Genomic DNA, 21,768 nt, shown 5'->3' with positions numbered 1-21,768 from the left:
ATCTTTCAGCCGGAGTTTTTAGCTTCAAACTACAGCAAATGACTTTAACTGGTCTAAAATGAAAGAAGCATGTCCAACTTTAGTCCCAGAATTGATATCAGACTATGGGGTGCCATATGATATCACCGTGTGCTTATTAATAAATTCCCAATATTAATATATGCCTGTGTGGGTTCTTGCCTAATATTCAGCAAAAAATTCTGTATATCGGCATAAATGAACAAGGCAGCATGATACGTTTTAAGCTTTTATTCAGTGAGAAAGATGCATAGGAGAGTGAGGGCCTGTCTAAAAGAGAGAGGGAAATCTGGGTTCATACCAAGTACCAGGAGCCAGCCACGTGGAGGAGCATGCAGACCAGAAAGCATGGAGGGGTGGCCCTGGAGGCACAGGGGCAGCAAGCCCCTCACTGGCAAAAGGCCAAAGATAGGAAAAAGCTGGGCACACCAAGTCCCAGGCTTTTAATCCCATTCCAAAGCGGGAGTGGTTAATTAACCTGATTGGCTGGTGGGCGCACAGGTGTGGCCAGGTAGGGGCAGGAGGTCACACAGGGGCGTGGTGAAGGTGTGGTCTTCTAGCTCACAAACCTGATCAATTTTATCCTGTATGCCTGCCTACTACAGAATTGCTGGGAAGGATGGGAGATCAGGCCTGTGGCTCATGAAGTCGGAGCAGCAGTGAACACAGTGTTCCTGGGTGGGTTTGTGGTCTCTGTTAAGCCCTAGAAAGCACATTCGTCACGAGCCAAGCTCTGAGCCTTGGACCCTGCCTTCCCTGGCTTCCACTGTCACATCCAGAGCAGGGCACTATTTGTACAGCTGCCTCTGCTCCACACAAGGTGGACTCACGTCCTCTCTGCCCCTTTGTGTTGCCAGTTCCTGATTCCAGGTACCAAATATCGATGTCTGCTGACATCCTGAGTGCTTTGTCTCTCCCTTATCTCGGGGGGGGGACAGTGAGTCACTGGACTTTCAGCATTCGGATTGCTGTTGCCATTGGAGTGTGTAGATGGGGATGAAGGAGTGGTTTGAGTGCATCACAGTCTCTCTGAGTTTAAACATTCTTTCGAGTGGCTTCTCAGTCTTTGAGTTTTTCCTCTTCCTCATTCAGTTGCTCTCCAAGTTGATACCTGAATGTGTCAAAGGGGCAGGAGGATAACACCATGGACGGGGCAGGAGGAGGAGAAGGCCAGAGCCCAGGTGGCATCTTGTGTATCACGGCTGGTCTTCTGCTCTGAGGACTCTGACACTGTGTGGCACCCATTGATGGGTGATCTGTACTGTTTCTATAGAGTCACAAAGGTGTGGGACGGCCTTCTTGTCCCATTCCTGGCCTCTACAGTTCCATGAGATTCTTGGTACCTTCACATTCTTTCCAAACTGAAGGATGTAGAAATAGCTCATCCTTTTCCAGCGGGGCCAACCTGCCCACTGTGGTGCATCTGCGTGGCTGGGGACAGAGGTGTGTCTTACTCTCTACTGTCTACCTGTGTGTTTCTACTGAAGCCCCAATAGTTCTTTGTAGCTCCTGATATCCATCTTCCCACATACCTGGGTCAAAGGGATTGGCTTTCTGAACCCTTTTTCTGTCTCTTGAGAAATAACATATGCCCGTATGCTGCTCTTTTTTCTGATACAATGAATCTCATGGCTGTAAGTGATCTTGACTATGGAGGAGAAATGAGCACACCTTGGAGCAGGTGCACAACACACGATGTCTGTGAAAGTCATTACAAGCGCCGTGGAAAGGGGCATGGAGGGGTAAAAGACCGACAAGAGACCTTTTTAGGAAGTGGCCCTGGGCCATGGGTTGAGCATCAACCACAGGCTCAACTTAAATAGCTCAGATTGTGTTCACCCAGGCAGGCTATGGGGACAGTAGCACTTAGATGTGATTAGAGGAGAGTCAGAAAGATATCACAGGAAACAATTGTCTTTACCAGCCAGTCCTTGTGTCTGATGGCCCACGGAAATCTCATTGTGTGAGTCAGCAGGGTCTGACTCACTTCCTCTGTGTCCAGACAGCCAGAAGATGCAGTAGGATGTGCAAGAACCAGGAGAATCCCATGGAAGCAGAGACACACGGAGCTGCTGAAACAATGCCCTTCCCTGAGTTGGAAAGAGCCTTGATTAGGGGCTATTTAAAGAGTTCAGAGTACAGTCTTCAACACAGGGGGTTCAGATTAGAGAGGAAGAGAGCCAGAAACAGTGGAGGTGATGACCACAAATCACAGATGGAAGCAGAGCATTCCGGGCAGGCCAAGCTTTGGGCTGCTGTTAGAAAGTCAAGTGCACGGCGAGAAACGAAGCTGGAGAGAGTGCAGACACCTTAGAGCCTTCAAGTCAGGTAGTATCAGGCATTGGATCGCTAGCTTTCTCCCTGTGCATTGCTGCAAATAAGGACTGTGGAAGCCACATAAGACTAGATCCAGGGAGATTCTGATAACACTTCCTTCTTGGCAAAGAGAGAGCTCTTTCAAAGCAAATGTATTTTTTAAAAGATGTATTTATTTATTTTAAAGTCAGAGTTACACAGAGAGAAAAGGAGAGGCAAGAGAGGTCTTCCATCCACTGGTTCACTCCCCAACTGGCTGCAATGACCAAAGCTGTGCTGATCTGAAGCCAGGAGCCAGGAACTTCTTCTGGGTCTCCCAGATGGGTGCAGGGTCCCAAGCACTTGGGCCATCTTCTATTGCTTTCCCAGGCCATAGCAGAGAGCTAGATCAGAAGTGGAGTAGGCAGGACTAGAACCGGCACCCATATGGGATGCCGGCATTGCAGGCGGCAGATTTACCTGCTACCCCACCCTACAGTGCCTGCCCTGAGAAAGCAAATACTTTCTAGGAGAGATCCTTATGGTATTGGGTATTGACCCAGTTAGAGGCAAGGACTCGGGTATTTCATGCACTGATTGCTTATCCGAAGCAGGCACATGTACATTATTGTGATAATCAGGTGGGAAGGCAGTAGGGTCTTGCCTTCAGATAGGAAAGTAAGGCTGCATGCATGTATTCACTGTCATGTAGAACAATGAAGGAACAGAATGTATTATTAGAGGACCACATATAATATCATGGAGTTTATTAGAAGGAGGGCTTAAGCTGGATTGGGGAAGGCTTCTTGGAGAAGAGTGGGTTTTTGTCATTCTTTGCAAGACAGGGAAGATCTGAGCAATTAACAGTGAGCCAAGAGAACTTGGAAGAGAAGAAAGAGTGCAAGAGCAAAATCTGAGGGGTTTGGGTGAAAGAGAGGCATTTGTTTGGGATTGATTACAAATGCCCTTGAAGTCAGTTGGGTTCCAGTAGGCTGTTGAGGGACAGGTGACAAAGGGAGTAGGGATGGCTCAGTTTTGTTTGTGGGAGGACTCGGGGTCTACACAGCTCTGGAGTTAAGGTGGTCTGGGCCCCAGGAAGCCCCAATATGCATGAGGAAGGCGGGAAGGGGTGGGGGATAGAAATTGGAAGAGAATGTCCAGAGATGGGAAAGGAGTCTTCTCCTGTGTCTCCATTCTGCCCTCTGCCTACTGCGGAGTCAGCCTTCTATATAATTTTTTTAAAAGATTTATTTATTTATTTGAAAGTCAGAGTTACACACACACACACACACACAGAGAGAGAGAGAGAGAGAGAGAGAGAGGTCTTCCATCTGTTGGTTCACTCCTCAATTGGCCTCAACAGCTGGAGCTGTGCTGATCCGAAGCCAGGAGCCAGGAGCTTCTTCCGAGTCTCCCACGTGGGTGCAGGGGCCCAAGGACTTGGGTCATCTTACACTACTTCCCCAGGCCACAGCAGAGAGCTAGATGGGAAATGGAGCAGCCAGGTCTCGAACTGGTGCCCATATGGGATGCTGGTGCTTCAGGCCAGGGTTTTAACTTGCTGCGCCACAGCACCGGCCCCTTCTATGTGATTTTGAGCCCAGATCAAGCCAGGGCTTGTGTCAATGCATTTTTGGGTGTGTCTAACAGGAAATAAATGACTAGAGAGAGACTATAGGAAGTAGCAAGGGAAACACATTTCTGAGTTTTTAACTTGCATTTTTTTTTTACTTTCTTGGTTGTTGATGCTGCAAACAGGTAAAATAATTATCATCTCTCATTTCGTTGAGTTTCCCCCTCTGTTATTTTGTCCTTCTTGAATTTTGAGCAATTGGAAATAATGCTGGAATACACAGAAGTATGGCAGGAAACCCAGAAATGGTGAGGAAAACGGAAAGCAACATCAGGAAATGTTCATTTTACTCACATTCTGACAAGCGCATTCTAAATCCAGTGCATTTTGGAAGATGAGGGGTTAGAAGGTCACAGGTGTTCCAGCTGAGGCAGCTCTGCACACAATCTTAGCAGCACTGGGAAGGTGTCATTCACCGGCTGCACAAGACAGCCCGGAACTCTCACCTGTGAATCAGTGACAGAGAATCTGGTGGGGCAGGTTCCAAGGCTACATGGGGTTTGTTTGCCCGAAGATTTCTCACTGCTGCCTACTGGGAGGGAGACGTCCCACCCTTGGCAAACATGAAAGCACTCTTCCTTCTTTCCTTTTGCAGACAGGACCACACATACAGACTGTTCTTGGAGCTACTCCATTTTTTTTTTTCCTTATGGCTTGCCTTGTTTTCCCTTTTACCCTAGGGTGAAACTCCAGCTATGCACTTTCTCCTCCTGGTTTCAGGTGAGGAGTCCGAATTGTGGGTATTGTAGTTCTCTTGCCATTCAGGATTTCCGGCTGGGCAGCCTCGGAACCATGCAGGTGGGACTTCAAGTCCCAGGTGGCTGTGCAAACAGACCTGCAGGTGCCCGCCCACAGCAGGGCACATTTGAAGAGAGGAGTTCGGTGTGGTAGAGTGACTTCCATTCACTAAAACAATGTGCCAGAACTGAAGAAGCTGGGGCTGCCTTCCACGAAAGTAAGTGTCGCTCTTTAAAAAATAATATTCCTCTCACCCTCGATATGTGCTACACACTAGGAAGCTGTGTGTTGGTCGGAAGAATTTAATGCAATAATTGCTTCTTCCTTCCCAAGAACTGCTGGAGAAAACAGAAGGTAACTGGTATTCGGTGGGCTCGTGGCACGTGGGTTAGAATAAGCCTTGAGACACAGCTAGAGTACCACCCTGAGACATGGTTTTTAGGATAAGTTAGTTCACAAAAATCCATGAGGACCACATGGACTGTTAAGAATTAAATGTGAACAAAAAGAACAGCTCTGACTTGTTTGAAATACGTAGAGGGCTAAAATCCTTTAGAAATTCAAATATTTCAAAGGCATTCAAGTGTAGTGAAGACTGTGGACTTTGGTAAGTTGGATTCCGTGGCCCCCACAGCTGAATGAATTTGCGGCCTTTGGCAAGGCGTTTTACCCTGTAAAACCTTATCTTTCTCACCTGTGAAGTGGGTATAACCTACATCATTGAGTGGATAGCCATGAATTAGCTTAGTGCATTGTACTAACACAGATGGTTACATAGCAACTGACTCAGGATAACTTGGCTCCATCCTGATGAGGTTTCATTTACTCTTGAAAAATAGATCAAAGAGACACAATGACAAACACCATGGGATTCCACTTAGAGGGGCTATCTAGATGAGTCATGGTCACAGAGACCCAGAGTGGTGGTGGCCAGGAGGAAACACGGCATGTGTAGTGGGGACCGAGTTTCACTTTCTGCCGATGAAAATGCCCTGGAGATTGTTTGCACAATATAGTAAATGTACTTAGCACTACTGAACCTCACACTTATCAGTGGTTTAGGCAGTGGGTGTATTTTTTTAACCATAATTTAAAATAGGAGCAAAGAGCAATAGGTGAAAAATCTGGTGCTTCCCACTTATCAAAGTCTCCTTGATTCTTTTAAATATTTCTTATGTTTTTTTTTTTTTAAAGTTTTGTTTATTAGAGAGAGAGAGAGAGATTTTTCCCTCTGTTAGTTTATTCCCACAATGCTTGCAGTGGCCAGGGCTAGGCTAGGCCAAAGCCAGGATACTGGAAATCCATCTGGGTGTCCCATATGAATGGAAGGGACCCAAGTACTTGAGCCACCACTTGCTGCCTCCCAGGGTGCTCATTAGCAGGAAACTGGATCCAAAGAGGACCAGGGATTTGAACCAGGCACTTTGACATGGGATGCTGGCGTACCAAGCCGCATGTTAACTTTTGTGCCAAACACTTATCCCTCTTTTTTTTTTTTTTGTTTTTTTGTTTTTTTTTTTGGACAGGCAGAGTGGACAGTGAGAGAGAGAGACAGAGAGAAAGGTCTTCCTTTTGCCGTTGGTTCACCCTCCAATGGCCGCCGCGGCCGGCGTGCTGCGGCCGGTGTACCAAGCTGATCCGATGGCAGGAGCCAGGAGCCAGGTGCTTTTCCTGGTCTCCCATGGGGTGCAGGGCCCAAGCACCTGGGCCATCCTCCACTGCACTCCCTGGCCACAGCAGAGGGCTGGCCTGGAAGAGGGGCAACCGGGACAGAATCCGCCGCCCCAACCGGGACTAGAACCCGGTGTGCCAGCGCCGCTAGGCGGAGGATTAGCCTAGTGAGCCGCGGCGCCAGCCTATCCCTCTTTTAAACATCTCTAAGTTCATATTCAGTGGGTCGAAGTCAGGGTCGACATTGAACTCCCTGTGTTAGTGCCTCTTTTTCACATTATGGTGATGACACGGTACCGGTGTTGCATTTTTAGGCATATTCATAAAGTCATCTCAATCTTCGGACCTTAGTGATAATCGATAATCCTTTTATGCCATCTTTAACTTAATTATGCGATGATCTTTAATTTGGAACAGTGGGGCTGGTGTTTGAAGCAAAGATTAAGACCCCAAGTGAGCGGCCAGTTCCGTGGCTCACTTGGCTAATCCTCTGCCTGTGGTGCCAGCACCCCTGGTTCTAGTCCCGATCGGGGCGCTGGATTCTGTTTGGGTTGCTCCTTTTCCAGTCCAGCTCTCTGCTGTGGCCCAAGTCCTTGGGCCCTGCACCTGCATGGGAGACCAGGAGGAAGCACCTGGCTCCTGGCTTTGGAGATGTAGCAGCCACTTTGGGGGTGAACCAAAAAACCAAATGGGGCTCTCTTTGTCTATCTGCCTCTGTCTCTCAAATAAATAGATAAAAATAATAAATAATTTACACTGGTGATTTTTAATATGATTTCATGGGTAGCATTCAAAATCGAGGAATTTTTAAGTCGTAATTATTAGTTACAATTTATGAGTCGGTGCCACGGCTCAATAGGCTAATCCTCCACCTTGCGGCGCCGGCACACCGGGTTCTAGTCCTAGTCGGGGCACCGGATTCTGTCCCGGTTGCCCCTCTTCCAGGCCAGCTCTCTGCTGTGGCCTGGGAAGGCAGTGGAGGATGGCCCAAGTGCTTGGGCTCTGCACCCGCATGGGAGACCAGGAGAAGCACCTGGCTCCTGGCTTCGGATTAACACAGTGCGCTGGCCGCAGTGTGCCAGCCGTGGCGGCCATTGGAGGGTGAACCAACGGCAAAAGGAAGACCTTTCTCTCTGTCTCTCTCACTATCCACTCTGCCTGTCAAAAAAAAAAATTAGTTATAATTTACTTCAAAGCTTTAATCACAACTCATTTATAATACTTAAGTCAAGTATAGTATTTGTTCCAGTTTGCTCACCTTCCCTGTAGCTAATTTATAAATGGAATACTTTTATCTGTCTCTGTCTTATTGCTAATAATGACTATTAATAAAACATTTGTTAGGGGTCAGTGTTGAGGCATTGCAGGTAAAACCTCTGCCTGCAATACTGGCGTCTCATATGGGCACCAGTTCAAATCCTGTTTGCTCCACTTCCAATCCAGCTCCCTGCTAATGTGCTTGCAAAAGCAGGGGAAGATGGTCTGAGTACTTGTGCCCCTTAAACCCACATAGGAGACCTGGAAGAAGCTCCTGGCTTCATCCTGGCCCAGCCTCAGCTATTGTAGCCATTTGAGGGGTAGAAAAGAGTACAGGAAATTTCTCTCTCTCTCTCTCTCTCTCTCTCTCTCTCTCTCTCTGCCTTTCAAATAAGTAACTAATCTTAAAAAAGACTAAGCATCCCCTATAGTATTTGGTGATAACTGAAGGTGATAATGGCTGATATTCATGATGAGTGTGCCAAGTTTTGTGTGTGTTATGCTGTATAAACTTCAGACTGTTCAGGGGCTTGGCCATCAAGCTATGTGGCATCAAGGTAAAAAATACAGTTGGAGGAAAACTTGCAGCAGCACTGAACCTACAGCACACACTTCTGGAAAAGGCAACACTGTCATTGAATGCGGTCTCCTATGGTCTTTTCTCAGAGGGTCATTTCTTCATCTGACAAGGATTTATAGCAATTCCCCAATGTTCTCCCACTGAGCTGGGCCTAGATGTTAGAAGAGTGACTCAGCACAGGCCCTTGTGGGGATGCTTATCTGCTGGAGGAGATAAGACCCTGAATAGTCTAGGGAGGAAGTGCTGGTCCATCAGTCACTCGCTGTTCCTGGAGTCACTCGCGTTAATCCCACCCCATAGAAGGTGTGATGCTCTGTATCAGGGGATTAAAAAGAGTCCTCCATAAATCTTGCCTTAATCACTATAGGCCAGAGAAAATAAACTTCAGAGCTTGCATGTGAGTCATTGAAAAGTAGAGTGGAGTGACCTCCAAACCACAGAGCAGCCACGGCCCTGCGTCTGCCAGCAGAAGGAGCAGGCGTTGCGCACTGAGTTCCATGAGCACACCTGCGCCGGGAGGGCAGGACTCCAGCCAGGCTGTGTGTGTGTGTGTATGTGAGTGTGTGTGTGTGTGTGTGTGTGTGCAGAGTTGAGATTGGCAGAGAGGCGTGGAGAGACGACCTCATGGACCCAACTGATTCCCAACTTCACATGCATGAGTTGATGTTTGGCAACATAGACAGCAGGATACGCACAAGTAACACTGAAATGACAGACGGAGAATGTTTTCAACTTCTTTTCAGTTCTTCAGGGATACATTTTGTTGTTATGGTTTGAAGATGCTTCTGACTTTTTAAAGCTTCCTACAGAGGTGGGGAGCCTTTTTTTCTGCCAAGGGCCGTTTGGATATTTATAACATCATTTGCAGGCCATGCAAATCTACCCACTTGAAAACCAACCTGCCGTAGATGTGTATTGAGTTTCGAGTTATGCCTGCAGTTGCCTTCCTAAGACCAGAACAAATGATTTCACAGGCTTTGAGTTCCTGCCCCTGAAAATGACAGACTTCAGTGGGCCAAAAGTACTTATGTACTTTAACAACTTTTTAAAAAATATTTATTTATTTATTTGAAAGTTGAGTTACACAGAGAGAGAAGGAGAGGTAGAGACAGAGAGGTCTTCCATCTACTGGTTCCACTGGCTGCAATGGCCGGAGCTGCGCCGAACCGAAGCCAGGAGCCAGGAACTTCCTCCAGGTCTCCCACATGGGTGCAGGGGCCCAAGGACTTGGGCCATCTTCTACTGCTTTCCCAGGCCATAGCAGAGAGCTGGATCAGAAGTGGAAAAGCCGGGACTCGAACTGGTGTTCATATGGGATGCCAGCACTGCAGGCAGCAGCTTTACTCGCTTCACCACAGCGCCAGCCTCCATATTTAACAACTTTTAAAATGACATTGATTTTCATAGTTATCACTCATTTGTTGCAATAGATACTGATTTTTCTGTTTATAGAACTAATAGAAATTAACCTCTAAAAATACATCTCTGAGTTGAAAGACCACAGGTGTGTGAGTGGATTTACAGAAAACGCTTAGGAATAACTAGCTTAGATGGTCATTGGTAATGGAAAAATCACAGGATACCTTAATGCCTGAAGTTTGGGAAAACATGGAAGTTGTGGTGATGTCAAAACCAGAAAATGAATCGAATAGGCTCTTCCTGTGTGCAGTGAGAAGTGAGGATATTAGGTGATCTACAGGGTGGTTTTGAATGGTGCAGCTGGTGAAAGGTGGCGTGGAAGCTTCAACTGGATTTGCACTCGGCTTCTCCATGGCAGAGTTCAAAGGGGACCCTCTCCCCTACCCTGCCCCTTGAGAGCTGAGATTTAAGAGCTTTTCCCCAGGCAAAGGCTCCCAGCGTGGCTGGAACACAGAGATCACTTTGGAAACAAGTGCTAATAATTGAGCATAAGTAAATGAGGGGCACTGGAAACTAAGATGGAAAAGGAGAGAAGGATGGAGGAGTTGATTAAAAGCAAATGTTGCCTCTCTGTAACTCTGCCTTTCAAATAAATAAATCAATCTTAAAAAAAAAAAAAAAAGGAAATGTGATCGGGACCAGTATTACACCTGTGGTGCCGGCATCCCATATAGGCTCCCGTTCTAGTCCCCGCTGCTCCTCTTCTGATCCAGCTCTCTGCTATGGCCTAGGAATGCAGCAAAGGATTGCCTGAGTGCTTGGGCCCCTGCACTCGTGTGAGAGACTTGGAAGAAGCGCCTGGTTCCTGGCTTCAGATCGGCCCAGCTCTGGCCATTGTGGCCATTTGGGGAGTGAACCATTGGATGGAAGACCTCTCTCTTTGTTTCTCCCTCTCTTTGTCTGTAATTCTACCTCTCAAATAAATAAGTAAAATATTAAAAAAAAAAAAGAAGCGATGTGATCATAATAACAGCAAGCACAACAGAGGTGATGCCCTTGAGCTTGGTGGCCTGGAAGAGTGGCTATGGTACTGAGGAGAGAGGGTCTCACACAAACTGTACTCTGCATCTCGGGTGGTCTGAAATGCAGTTGTGAAGGGGCCTTTGAGCAGAAGGGAAAATGGTGTTTTAACCGTGTGAAATCGGAATTCCAGAGGGGTTGGGAAATGGGGTAGAAAGCCCACCCCTACAGAAATGAAACCTAGCCTCACTCTTCCTCCTGCTCCCTCAAGGATTTCGGGGACAGAAGCTGAAGAAATGGAATGCTTAGGAACCCGCGGATGGGAAGGCAGAGGAAGGGCAGCTTGTCCTCCCAAGGTTCTGTTTTCTTTTTTTTTTGGGGGGGGGGGGTGTCTCTGTTTAAAAAGTTTATTGATTTTCTTTTTTTTTTTAATTTTTATTTAATGAATATAAATTTCCAAAGTACAGCTTATGGATTACAATGGCTCCCCCCCCCCATGACTTCCCTCCCACCCGCAACCCTCCCCTTTCCTTCTCCCTCCCCCCTTCCATTCACATCAAGATTCATTTTTAAAAATTTTATATAATCAAGTATATACTATTCATCTGCAACTTGCTCACTTACCATTGTTTGAGATTAATCTATGTTGAGTCTTATGAACACTTACTTGTTTTCAAAACTATGAAATTTTGCTATCAGAAAAATATCAGAAGTAGCTCCATAAATTTTTCACTATATTCTTCTTTGTGTATAAATGTAAAAATTATACTAGTAATATTTATAAGAATAGATTAGCTAGGCCACAGACATGTGTATCTTTAACTTTGTGAAATATTGAGAATTGGTTTCCAAAATATTTATACCTCATTATATTCTCAGCCAAAATTTTATTTTATTATATTTGAGAGGGAGGTGTGGAGGGGTGGAGAGAGAGAGAATTAGGCCAAGCAGCAGACATGTCCTTGAAAGTCAATCCAGCTCTCCCAGGTGGGCAGGGGCCAGCTACTTGAGCCATCTCCACTGCCTCTCAGCGTCTGCATTGGCCTGAAGCTGGAGTCAGGAGTTGGGATTTGGACCCAGGTCTTCTGATACGGAATCTCTACTGTCATCTTAATTCCCGAGACAAACACTAGCATTTGGCCTTAAATGAATTTCCTTGTTTTTCAGCCTCTAGTGCTACAGGTTGATTAACTCTTCATTTGACAGACATACACTCTAGTATTAATTATGTGAATGGCAATACTAATAATATATCAAAGACAACTGTTAACATCCATTGGATGATTACTATGCATTAACTTCTTTAATTACATTACCTTATTTGATTAATTTTGGCTGGAAAATAGCAATATTACACGTCATATAGAGATGAAGAAAGTGATTCACAGAAATTGTTTTGTCAGTAGTTAGTAGAGATTATGGCTTTTGTGTCTTATTGATCTGTTCCAGCTATACAGGCAGGAAAAGAGAGATAGGAGCTCTGGGAGGAGAGACACAAAAGTATTCTAGTCTTCAATTCTCTCAAGTTTAGAATCTGGTTAAGAATGTCAAAAAAGCAAGCATAAATTATGGGGGTTGTAGAATATGCACTGTGTGTGTACTCAAGAGAATTTCATTTTCCTGGAAAGATTGGAAAATGAATCTTCCAGGTGATCAAAGTCTTGGAGACTTGAGAAAGGAGGTTGAGGAGGCAAAATATGAAAATATGGAGAAAGAGAAAGTTCAGGATATATGCAAGAAAGCTCATTTACCCAAGCATTAATTCCATAAATCATTTCTGAGCATCTGCTCTATGATAGGCACTGAACTATTCTGGGATACAGAAGTAAGTAAGAGAGATACCATCTCTCTCCATATATGAGTGTTGGAGAAGCAGTCCTTGGGGGTATGGGGAAAAGAGTATGAAGCAAATAAGACAAAAAAAGTAGATATTTCTAATTTTGAAGGATTTTCAAGTGTTAGCCTAAGCAGTTTCAAATATTTCCAAAGGTAGTAGGAAATCCACTAGTCAATGTGAACTGAGTGGCATCTTTTAGTTATTTATTCAGTCAACACTTATTCTACCTGTATTTAGCTTAGTTCTGGGGACATGGGCATTTGCAGTGCAAGTGGCAAATATGTATATAAAATGTGTAATAAAATGTGGAGCTAAGTCAGATGCTTGCACAGGATAGAGGTGCCTAATGCAGGCTGGGGAAATGTGATGAGAGGGAGGGCTGGTGGGAGAGACCCCAAGACACTTCTTTTTTTTTAAAGATTTATTTTATTTATTTGAAAGACAGAGTTGCAGAGAGAGAGAGAGAGAAATAGAGACAGAGAGAGACATCTTCCATCTTGCTGGTTCACTCCCCAGATGGCTGCAATGGCCAGAACTAAGCTGATCTGAAGCCAAGAGCCAGGAGCTTCCTCTGCGTCTCCCATGCAGGTGCAGGGTCCCAAGGACTTGGGCCATCTTCTACTACTTACATAGCAGAGAGCTGGATTGGAAGTGGAGCAACTGGGACTCAAACCTGCACCCATATTGGATGCCAGTGCTACAGGCCAAGGCTTTAACACACTAAGCCACAGCACCAGCCCCAAGACACTTCTTCTTGAATAAAGGATGTTGACTGAAGAAATTTGACAACTGGATTTAGTTTTTCTTTTTGTGATGTTAACAGTGTTGTGTGGGAGTGAGCATTTGGCCTAGAGGTTAAGTCTCTTTAGGATGCCCATGTTCCATACTAGGATGTCTGGGTTCAATACCTAGTTCTGGCTTCTGATTCCAACTTCTTACTGATGTATATCCTAAAAGGAAATAGGTGATGGCTCAAGTAGTTGGTTTCCTGCCACACACATGGCATACCTGGGTTGTGTTCCTGGCTTCCAGCTTCAGCCCAGCCCAGTGTCAATCCATTGCAGGCATTTGGGGAGTGAATCAGCAGGTGGGATCTCATCTGCCCCTCATTATGCCTCTCAAAGAAACAAATAAACATTTAAAAAATAATGGAAGCATCTTTAAAATAAAGCAAACAATATTGTGTGTTCACTGTTTAAAATTTGAGAACCAACCCATACCAAGGATGCACACTGTTACATTTTATGTGTATATCCTATTAACCTCTACATCTATACTAATAGGTGTAAATAGATATTAAGGATAAATAATTGATGTGATATTTTTAGTTTACTGCATTGCATAATATGTATTTTGATAGCATTATATGTTCTGTAACAAAGTTTTAAATTGCGTACTTGTGTGACATGTTAAAATTTTGGCTGTCCTCTCCTAATGAAAATATCTGAGTTTCTTTTATTTTTATTAGACAGGCAGAGTTAGACTGTGAGGGAGAGAGAGACAGAGAGAAAGGTTTTCCTTCCGTTGGTTCACCCCACAAATGGCTGCTAGGGCCGGCGCGCTTGCGCCCATCCAGCCATAAGCCAGATGATTTTTCCTGATCTCCCACGTGGGTGCAGGTGCCCAAGCACTTGAGCCATTGTCCACTGCCTTCCCAGGCCACAGCAGAGAGCTGGACTGGAAGAGGAGCAACCGAGACTAGAACCCAGCACCCATATGGGATCACAGTGCTGCAGGTGGAGGACCAAGTGAGCCACGGCGCCGGCCTGAGTTTCTTAAAATATTCCAATAATTACCATTCATTATCAATGAATAATACCATGTTGAACATCACGGTGCAAAAAATCTTAGGCCACACCTGATCTTATTTTAAGATAAATTTTTTGAAATTGTAGTGCAAGTCACAGTACCCATAATAATTCCTAACCATACTATACAAGAGAAGGAAAGTCTTTTTAGAATATTTAACAACAGGAGTGGGCATGTGGCCTTGTGGTTAAGACATCTATGTCCCATGTCAGAGTACCTGGCTTTGAGGCCCAGCTCAATCTCCTGGCTCCAGCTTCCTGATATTGCAGATGTAAGAAACAGCAGTGATACAATTCAGTTCTGACCACCATGTGGAGACCTGGATTGAATTTCTAGTTCCTGGCTTTGGTCTCAGCCTACCCTTCGCTCTTGCAAGCTTTGGGGAGAGTGAATCTGCAGGTGGGGCACCTCTCTCTCCTCCCTCTCTCTCCCTGCCTCTCTGCCTGTGTGTGAGCCTGTGTGTATGAGTTGCGTTTCAAACAAACAAAAACCAAAAAGAATGTTTAGGAATAGTATGAAACTTGAATTTTTTTTTTTTTTTAACAGGCAGAGTGGACAGTGAGAGAGAGAGACAGAGAGAAAGGTCTTCCTTTGCCGTTGGTTCACCCTCCAATGGCCGCTGTGGCTGGTGCACCACACTGATCCGAAGCCAGGAGCCAGGTACTTATCCTGGTCTCCCATGGGGTGCAGGGCCCAAGCACTTGGGCCATCCTCCACTGCACTCTCGGGCCACAGCAGAGAGCTGGCCTGGAAGAGGGGCAACCGGGACAGAATCCGTCGCCCCGACCGGGACTAGAACCCGGTGTGCCAGCGCCACAAGGCAGAGGATTAGCTTATTGAGCCGTGGCACCAGCCTGAAACTTGAATTTTTAGATCACCCTGGAAATACTGTGAAGAGAGTACAAAATAGACTAAAGCAGTGTGTGTGTGGCAGAAATCTAATTGAGAAAAATAAAATCTGCTCCTGTGAAAAGGAGTTGGTCTTGGGATGCAGAATATCTTAGAAATGTTAATTTTGCAAAAAATTAATGAATTAGGGACAGTGGCTGGGAGGGGGCAGAAGGGTGTAAAACTAATCATGGATTATCTCCAGGGTTTCCTGTATAGATGGGGGTGTTAGGTCCTTTAGATAGGGAAGGTAGAGAAACAGGGTTGTGAGGAAAATTAGGTGAGTTGAATTGAAGCTGGGGACATAGGTGTGTCCATCCACATGGAGGAATTCTGTAAGTGATTGGACAGATCTCTGAGTCCTCAGGGGTGGAAATGGGTTAGATAGACAAGGAGACGGCAGTTCCTACAGCCATGGGTGTGGATGACTTTCCCAGGGAAAGTAGCTGCAGCCTGAGACAGAGAGGCTCAGGTTGGTGTCCTCTGATGCAATGAGAAGACTGAGAAATGGGAAGAAATCAAGTGGCTGGAAGAGTAACCAAGACAAGGGAGGAGCACTTTTCAAGAAGGGAGAAGCTGACAGTGTCATGTGGTGCACTGAGGCCAAGAGAGAATGAAAGATGCTCTTTGAATTTCATGGGAAGCCTTGTCCAGGACAATCGCAGTAGAGTGACAGTTCAGGCACCAGAATGCCATGAGGAGACTTGTGCTTCAGGAAGACGATGCTCATGGCAGTGGGTAGAACGGCATAGGAAAGGAAGACACAAGGAAGTAGGACGGGGACTCCAGGAAAGAGAGAAGCAGGTCCAAATCAGGGCAAGTGCCATGGTGTCCGGTAGAAAGAGACTGTGTGTTAGGGTTCAGGAAGAAGTTAGCAATGACGTGAGAGAAAGAGGATGGCCTTCAAGAAGGCTCCAAGAATTAACACAAAACACTGGGGAGATTGTGAAACCATCAATGAAGGTAGAGTTTGGGGATGGGGGAGCAGGCATTTTTGTTGGTGGAGATAAGGAAGGAGAGATGTGTTGATTTGAAGTGTACATGGAGATAACAGAGTGGATGGACAGCATTCACCCAGAGACCTCCTGCAGGTGGATTGTATAGTTCTGCAGCTCCAGGGAGAGAGCTAAGGCAAAGAAAAAAATTAGCAAGCTTTTCTCCTAAAAAATGGGATTTGGAATCAGGGGAAAGGCTGGAACATCTCAAAGAGAATACTGATAGCAAGAAGAGACCAAAAAGCCTTGGGGGTATTCCAATAAGTGGGTGACTTAGGAGGAGCCACTGAACAGAACAAGGGTGGATGATCAAAGCAGTAGTGGAAAAATCACTAGAGTCAGAAGTCAACAAAGCAGGAGGTGGGAGGTTATAGGAAATTGAGGTCTTGGCCAAGCCAGGTGCACAGGTCAAGCACGAAGAGGACCAAGAGATCCAGTTAGGAACTGTGCTTTTTCTGACTGTTGCTTTGTCCTGAAAAATGCATTTTTACACTATTCACTCTAATACTAGGATTTATGTTGCCTCCACTTATTTGTTTGCAATTTGTCCCCATTTTTTTTGGCATAGGATCAAATGTTTATCTTTGTTTAACTCTATAGGATAGATTCCAATTTTTTTTCTTCTGACTGAAGGAAATATGTTATGATCAAGTTATCGCTAGACATGAACTTATTTTGATGTCATGAAAACTTATCATAGGTAAAGCTTTATGTTTCATTTCATAGTTTTGCTTTTGCATTCTAAAGAAAAGAGAAGGTATTGATTGGTATATCAAATTTTGTTTGCTGACAATTTCCCCTTGATAGCTATAGGATAAATTTGATTCTGGAACCTTAGACTCAGATACTAGGAAGGACCTCACAGGGTGCAGTCACTCTTCGCAAGGTCATCCTCTTGTTGGATAATTTTAACCAATAAAAAAGCAGTAAAAATTACTTGCTTTTGAATATCAAGGATGAAGCATGATTTATCAAGTGTATAGGTTAATTCCTGTTTGTTTTCATGTGGATTATAAATTTGTAGTTGAATGCAGATGTCCTATTATGCCTGTAAGTCACTGCATTTGTCTGTTCTCCCCTGAAAAGCTGTTTATAACAGCACACCCACTTATTTAAAAAAAAAGAAACATAAACTCCCTTATTCCACCTTTGGTGTTTCATTCAGTTTTCCAAGGATTGATGTTATAAACAAGATGGTCAATTATGTGCAAAGTGCTTTACACTTGGATTTGGATTGAGACACAAATGCCTTAGAATGTCAGGAAAAGAAAATTTTGTAGACATTATGTCAAGCAGAAAGAATTGAAAATTACAGTTTCAAAAACTGAGAAATGAACACAGGCTTCAATATACACATGTATTCAAATATATATACAAAGATAAGAAGAAAAACTTGAAATTATTATTATATGTATTTAAAGAATCCAAATAACACAAAGCATATACTGCACATGTCTCCTATTTTAAATTTCAAATGGAAGCACATCTGGCTTTCTTTTTTTTTCTTTTTTTTTTTTTTTTTGACAGGCAGAGTGGACAGTGAGAGAGAGAAACAGAGAGAAAGATCTTCCTTTTTCCGTTGGTTCACCCCCAATGGCTGCTGCGGCCAGTGCACCGCGCTGATCCGAAGCCAGGAGCCAGGTGCTTCCTCCTGGTCTCCCATGCAGGTGCAGGGCCCAAGCACTTGGGCCATCCTCCACTGCACTCCTGGGCCACAGCAGAGAGCTGAACTGGAAGAGGAGCAACCGGGACAGAATCCGGCACCCAGACTGGGACTAGAACCCGGGGTGCTGGCGCCGCAGGCAGAGGATTAGCCTATTGAGCCGCGGCTCCAGCCCTGGCTTCCTTTTTAAACATAACACGTTTTAATGATGGCCCTCGATTGCTTAGGAAGTTACCACTTTTCTTTTTCACCATGATTATGTAATTTCCCCACCTTTAGCTATTATTACCAGCGAGACAGTGCTCATTTTTTGCATACTAACAGAATGTTAAATTAGAAAACTAAGCTAAGATTCTAAGATGATAAATTTCAGATACCAGAAAGAGATATCTGGTAAACATCCCAACTGGAAATATTTTCACAGTTCTTGAGCTTCTCACTGACTTCCAGGTTGCATCAAAATCTAAAGCAGGAATGAACACTGCAATGATTTTGTCAGAACAATTTTTGGAAGGCTGTCTTCATATAGCGGGGTCGAGATGAGGGGAGCTTTCTCATCAAGCCAAGTGGAAATGGCTTTATTGTGTATTCCAGCAGAGCTTGGTGTGTTTCACTGCCGGGAAAGCAGAGCTCAGGCAGGTAGAGGTGATTTAAGAATTGGATGCATCATTCATTTTGCAGTCACTGTTGTTGAAAACTTCTGAGGATCTTTTGAGGTGCCTGCATGGACCTGTACTCATACACACATATACACACATGCACACACATATCCCACACACGTCCACATACCACACACATATGCACACACACATGTACACAGGCACATGCACACAGACATCATATACACAAACACCACCCACATGCACACACATGCTTATCATGAACACATGCATTCACATTAGTATTTTTTTAAATCTAAGTATGACTAGAGGATACATGAGGCTTCCTGGGGAATTTTCAGCAGTGGTTTTGGGGAAAACTTCTTCCTAGGAATTTTTTTTTATAGAAGAGTAATTAACAAAAATAAAATCACATTTTATTACTTTGTTTCATCTCAGCAGTTGTGTTTTATTTTTTAAGATTTTATTTAGTTATTTGAGAGGTAGAGTTACAGACAGTGAGAGGGAAAAACAGAGAGAAAAGTCTTCCTTCTGTGGGTTCACTCCCCAAATGGCTACAACATCCGGAGCTGCACCAATCCGAAGCCAGGAGCTTCTTCTGGGTCTCCCACGCAGGTGCAGGGGCCCAAGCACTTGGGCCATCTTGTACTGCTTTCCCAGGCCATAGCAGAGAGCTGGATTGGAAGAGGAGCAGCCGGGACTAGAAATGGCACCCATATGGGATGCTGACACCGCAGGTGGAGGATTAACCTACTGTGCCACAGCACCAGCCCCAGGAGTTGTGTTTAAAAGGGTTCACAACTACCTTTGACCACATGTAAGTAAAACACCCATGCCTCAACAAGGACCATATCCTAGTCTATGGGTTTCCAGGGCAAAGCTATAGTGAGTTAATTTAGAGTAAAAATAATGGAAACTCAAACAGCTCTCCACTAGACACTTAGGGCTTTAAAAATTTTACTTGATTAAAAACTAAAATGAACAATGCAGTGCCTTTATTGAATAAGCCATATTTCAAGAGTTCCCGTGGTTATTGATTGCCTGATAGGACAGAGCAGATAGAGAAAACTTCTGAAACCAAAGAGCTTTAGGTCCTTATCCCAGGCATTAAACTCTTTAATTCTCACAGAACACAGTGGCAAAGGGATAAACATTAGTCTCACTGAATAGATGTAAAAATGGAAGATCAGAGAGATTTAGGAACTTAACTAGGTATTTTGATCCCACCACTCTCATTCTTCCTTTCACAGTACATTGTTTGACCCTCAACACAAATATAAAATGTAAAATGCACTTCCTTCTGGTTGCAAAAGCCAAAGGGGAATATTAGGAAGCCTGGAAATCCCTTAGCATAAGAGACAGGGCTTTTCTCTATATCATGATTGTTGGTAGGAAGCACAATCTTGTATCCTGCTTCTTGTACTTCCTGTTTTACAACTTTATGATTTATTTACAGAGGTGATTGAAAAAAAAAAAAAGCAAAGCTGTCTGCGTGAATGGGAAAGGTTTTGGACAGCACTTGTGGAGTCCTAAATAATGATGCTCATCTATAGTCTCCCTTCACTTTGATGTGACTCAGAGACTTGGATGTGTGCAGATTGATTGGAGCCCACGTGGGCTCTCTGTTGTCTTTCACAAGACAAATGGAATTCAGCACAGAAACGTTGCTTCACTCCAAGCATCCAGTAGGGTGTGGAGATAACTGTTTTATGAGAAAAAGAAATTCAGGGGTCAACTGTAAAATAACAATGAAAAGCGAGGCCAGCGTGGGTTCAACTGGTGCCTGGAACTAAGGGAGCTGGCTCCTCCTTTTGTGCCATTGTCAGCCCACGCTCATCAATGAAATCCTGGTGGCCTGGAGTACAACCCTCAAGGGCCTGGCTTTTAATCCACTGGGGAATTTAGGAGCAGAAAGCAGGGGTGTGAGGGGTTCTGTCGACCTCTCCCCATTCTGATGACCCCTCTCCTACGGGAAGCCACTGTCTCCTTTCCTTGTCTCTAGCTCTGCATAACTTTGGCTCTCCACCTCCTCCAAATGTAAATTGTAAGTTGGATCGTGCCATCCCTTTAAACTCCTCTACACCTTCTTTCTTTGAGGCCCAAGTTCAAGTTTCTCATCTTGTTTTATAATCACATCCTGACCAACCATTCCTTTCTCTGCATGCTTTCTTCTCATCGCACCCAGAATCCTCTTAACTCTGTCTCTGTCCCTCTCCCACTGCTGTGTCCCGGACCCCAGACCTCTGGCACGGCTTGCTGCTTCCTCACTCTTGTTGAGTCACTCCTGTTTCTACTCCATTGTGAATCACACTCTTTCTTACCAGAAGCACCCTTGCCTTACTTCTCCCTACTGAGTCCTGTGTGGAGCTGGTATTTGACCTAGGACAGCTGCACCACTGGGAGCCATCTCACTAGCACATGATACCATGAGGCAGACAGGCTGAAAGACCCTGTCTGGGCTCATCCATTGCTCAACCCTGGCTCCTTTCTCCTCCCCTCCCTCGAGTTCTGATTGTAGATGCTTCCTCTGAGTCTGATCAACACTCATCAAGGGCCTCCCTATATTTGTTGGACTTCTTCAGATGTCATAACAAACTCCTCTCTCTTAGCATATTTTCTAAAATAAAGAAGCATGCCAATAGAAATCCATCCCACCTGGTACTACCCAGTCATCTTCAAAGACTTTAAAAAAGGAAGATGACAACTCTTTGGTCACTCTTAAGTTGACACTTTCCTGGATGTCGAAAGATAGAAATATTGAGTAACGCGTATGATATGGGTACTATGCCACCAGAATGGACGCTGGCTAGTACATGTCCCTTGGTGTTCTTGTGTCTGTCCACCCTAGCTGGAAGCAGAGGACAGGCAGATATGTATCGCCTGGCCCTTATAAACTTCTAGTGATGGCTAGTTTCTGGTTTTCAGGCTGGGGTGGGCAAGGGCTATCTCAGGAGCCTGACTCGTCATCAGTGGAAATGCTTCTCCCTGGATCACCCAAACAGGAAGTAGGTAATATTGACTGAGTGCATTATTTCGGCTCCCTCTTATGTAATTACATGACTTGATTTCTCATGTCTTGGGTTGTATTTGGCAGTTTCTTAAACCAGAAATTCCCTGTGATTAACCTATGCACCCTTGCCTGTTAAAATTTGACAACAATTTACTTTCTTTTCCAGGATTTGTTGTTAACGACCAGTAAGTTGGTTGAGAATTTTGCTACCAAAGGTCTTTTAGTAATCTCTTTTTCCCTTGAATGTCATCATGTGTTTTCTTCAGTATTTATTATTATTTCGAAATCTAACTTACTAGCGTTTGTTATTGGGAGAGATGTTTTTATATGTTTATCTGCCCTGTTCATTTCCAGTAATCTTTTATTTTTATTTTT

At 44.6% G+C, this 21,768-nt stretch overlaps 1 protein-coding gene across 5 annotated transcripts in view; it reads left to right on the top strand.

The window, feature by feature from the left end:
• The first annotated feature begins 4,627 nt into the window (after window positions 1–4,627).
• Window positions 4,628–21,768, top strand: part of MACC1 (MET transcriptional regulator MACC1) — a 110,843-nt gene continuing 93,702 nt past the window's right edge. Inside the window, exons 1-2 of one of the 5 annotated variants that reach the window (XM_051852796.2) lie at window positions 4,628–4,901; window positions 10,843–10,927. In XM_051852796.2, the coding sequence (XP_051708756.2) occupies window positions 10,873–10,927 (55 nt within the window). In that variant the 5' untranslated portion in view covers window positions 4,628–4,901; window positions 10,843–10,872. The remainder of the gene's footprint in view (window positions 4,902–10,842; window positions 10,928–21,768) is intronic. The other 4 variants (XM_070059395.1, XM_051852794.2, XM_008261504.4 and 1 more) reach the window with 4 other exon arrangements.

This window comes from Oryctolagus cuniculus, chromosome 16 (assembly GCF_964237555.1).
Source record: "Oryctolagus cuniculus chromosome 16, mOryCun1.1, whole genome shotgun sequence".
Taxonomy (NCBI): domain Eukaryota; kingdom Metazoa; phylum Chordata; class Mammalia; order Lagomorpha; family Leporidae; genus Oryctolagus; species Oryctolagus cuniculus.
The sequence above is the reverse complement of the archived record's forward strand: the minus strand, read 5'-3'. Positions and strand labels throughout refer to the sequence as shown.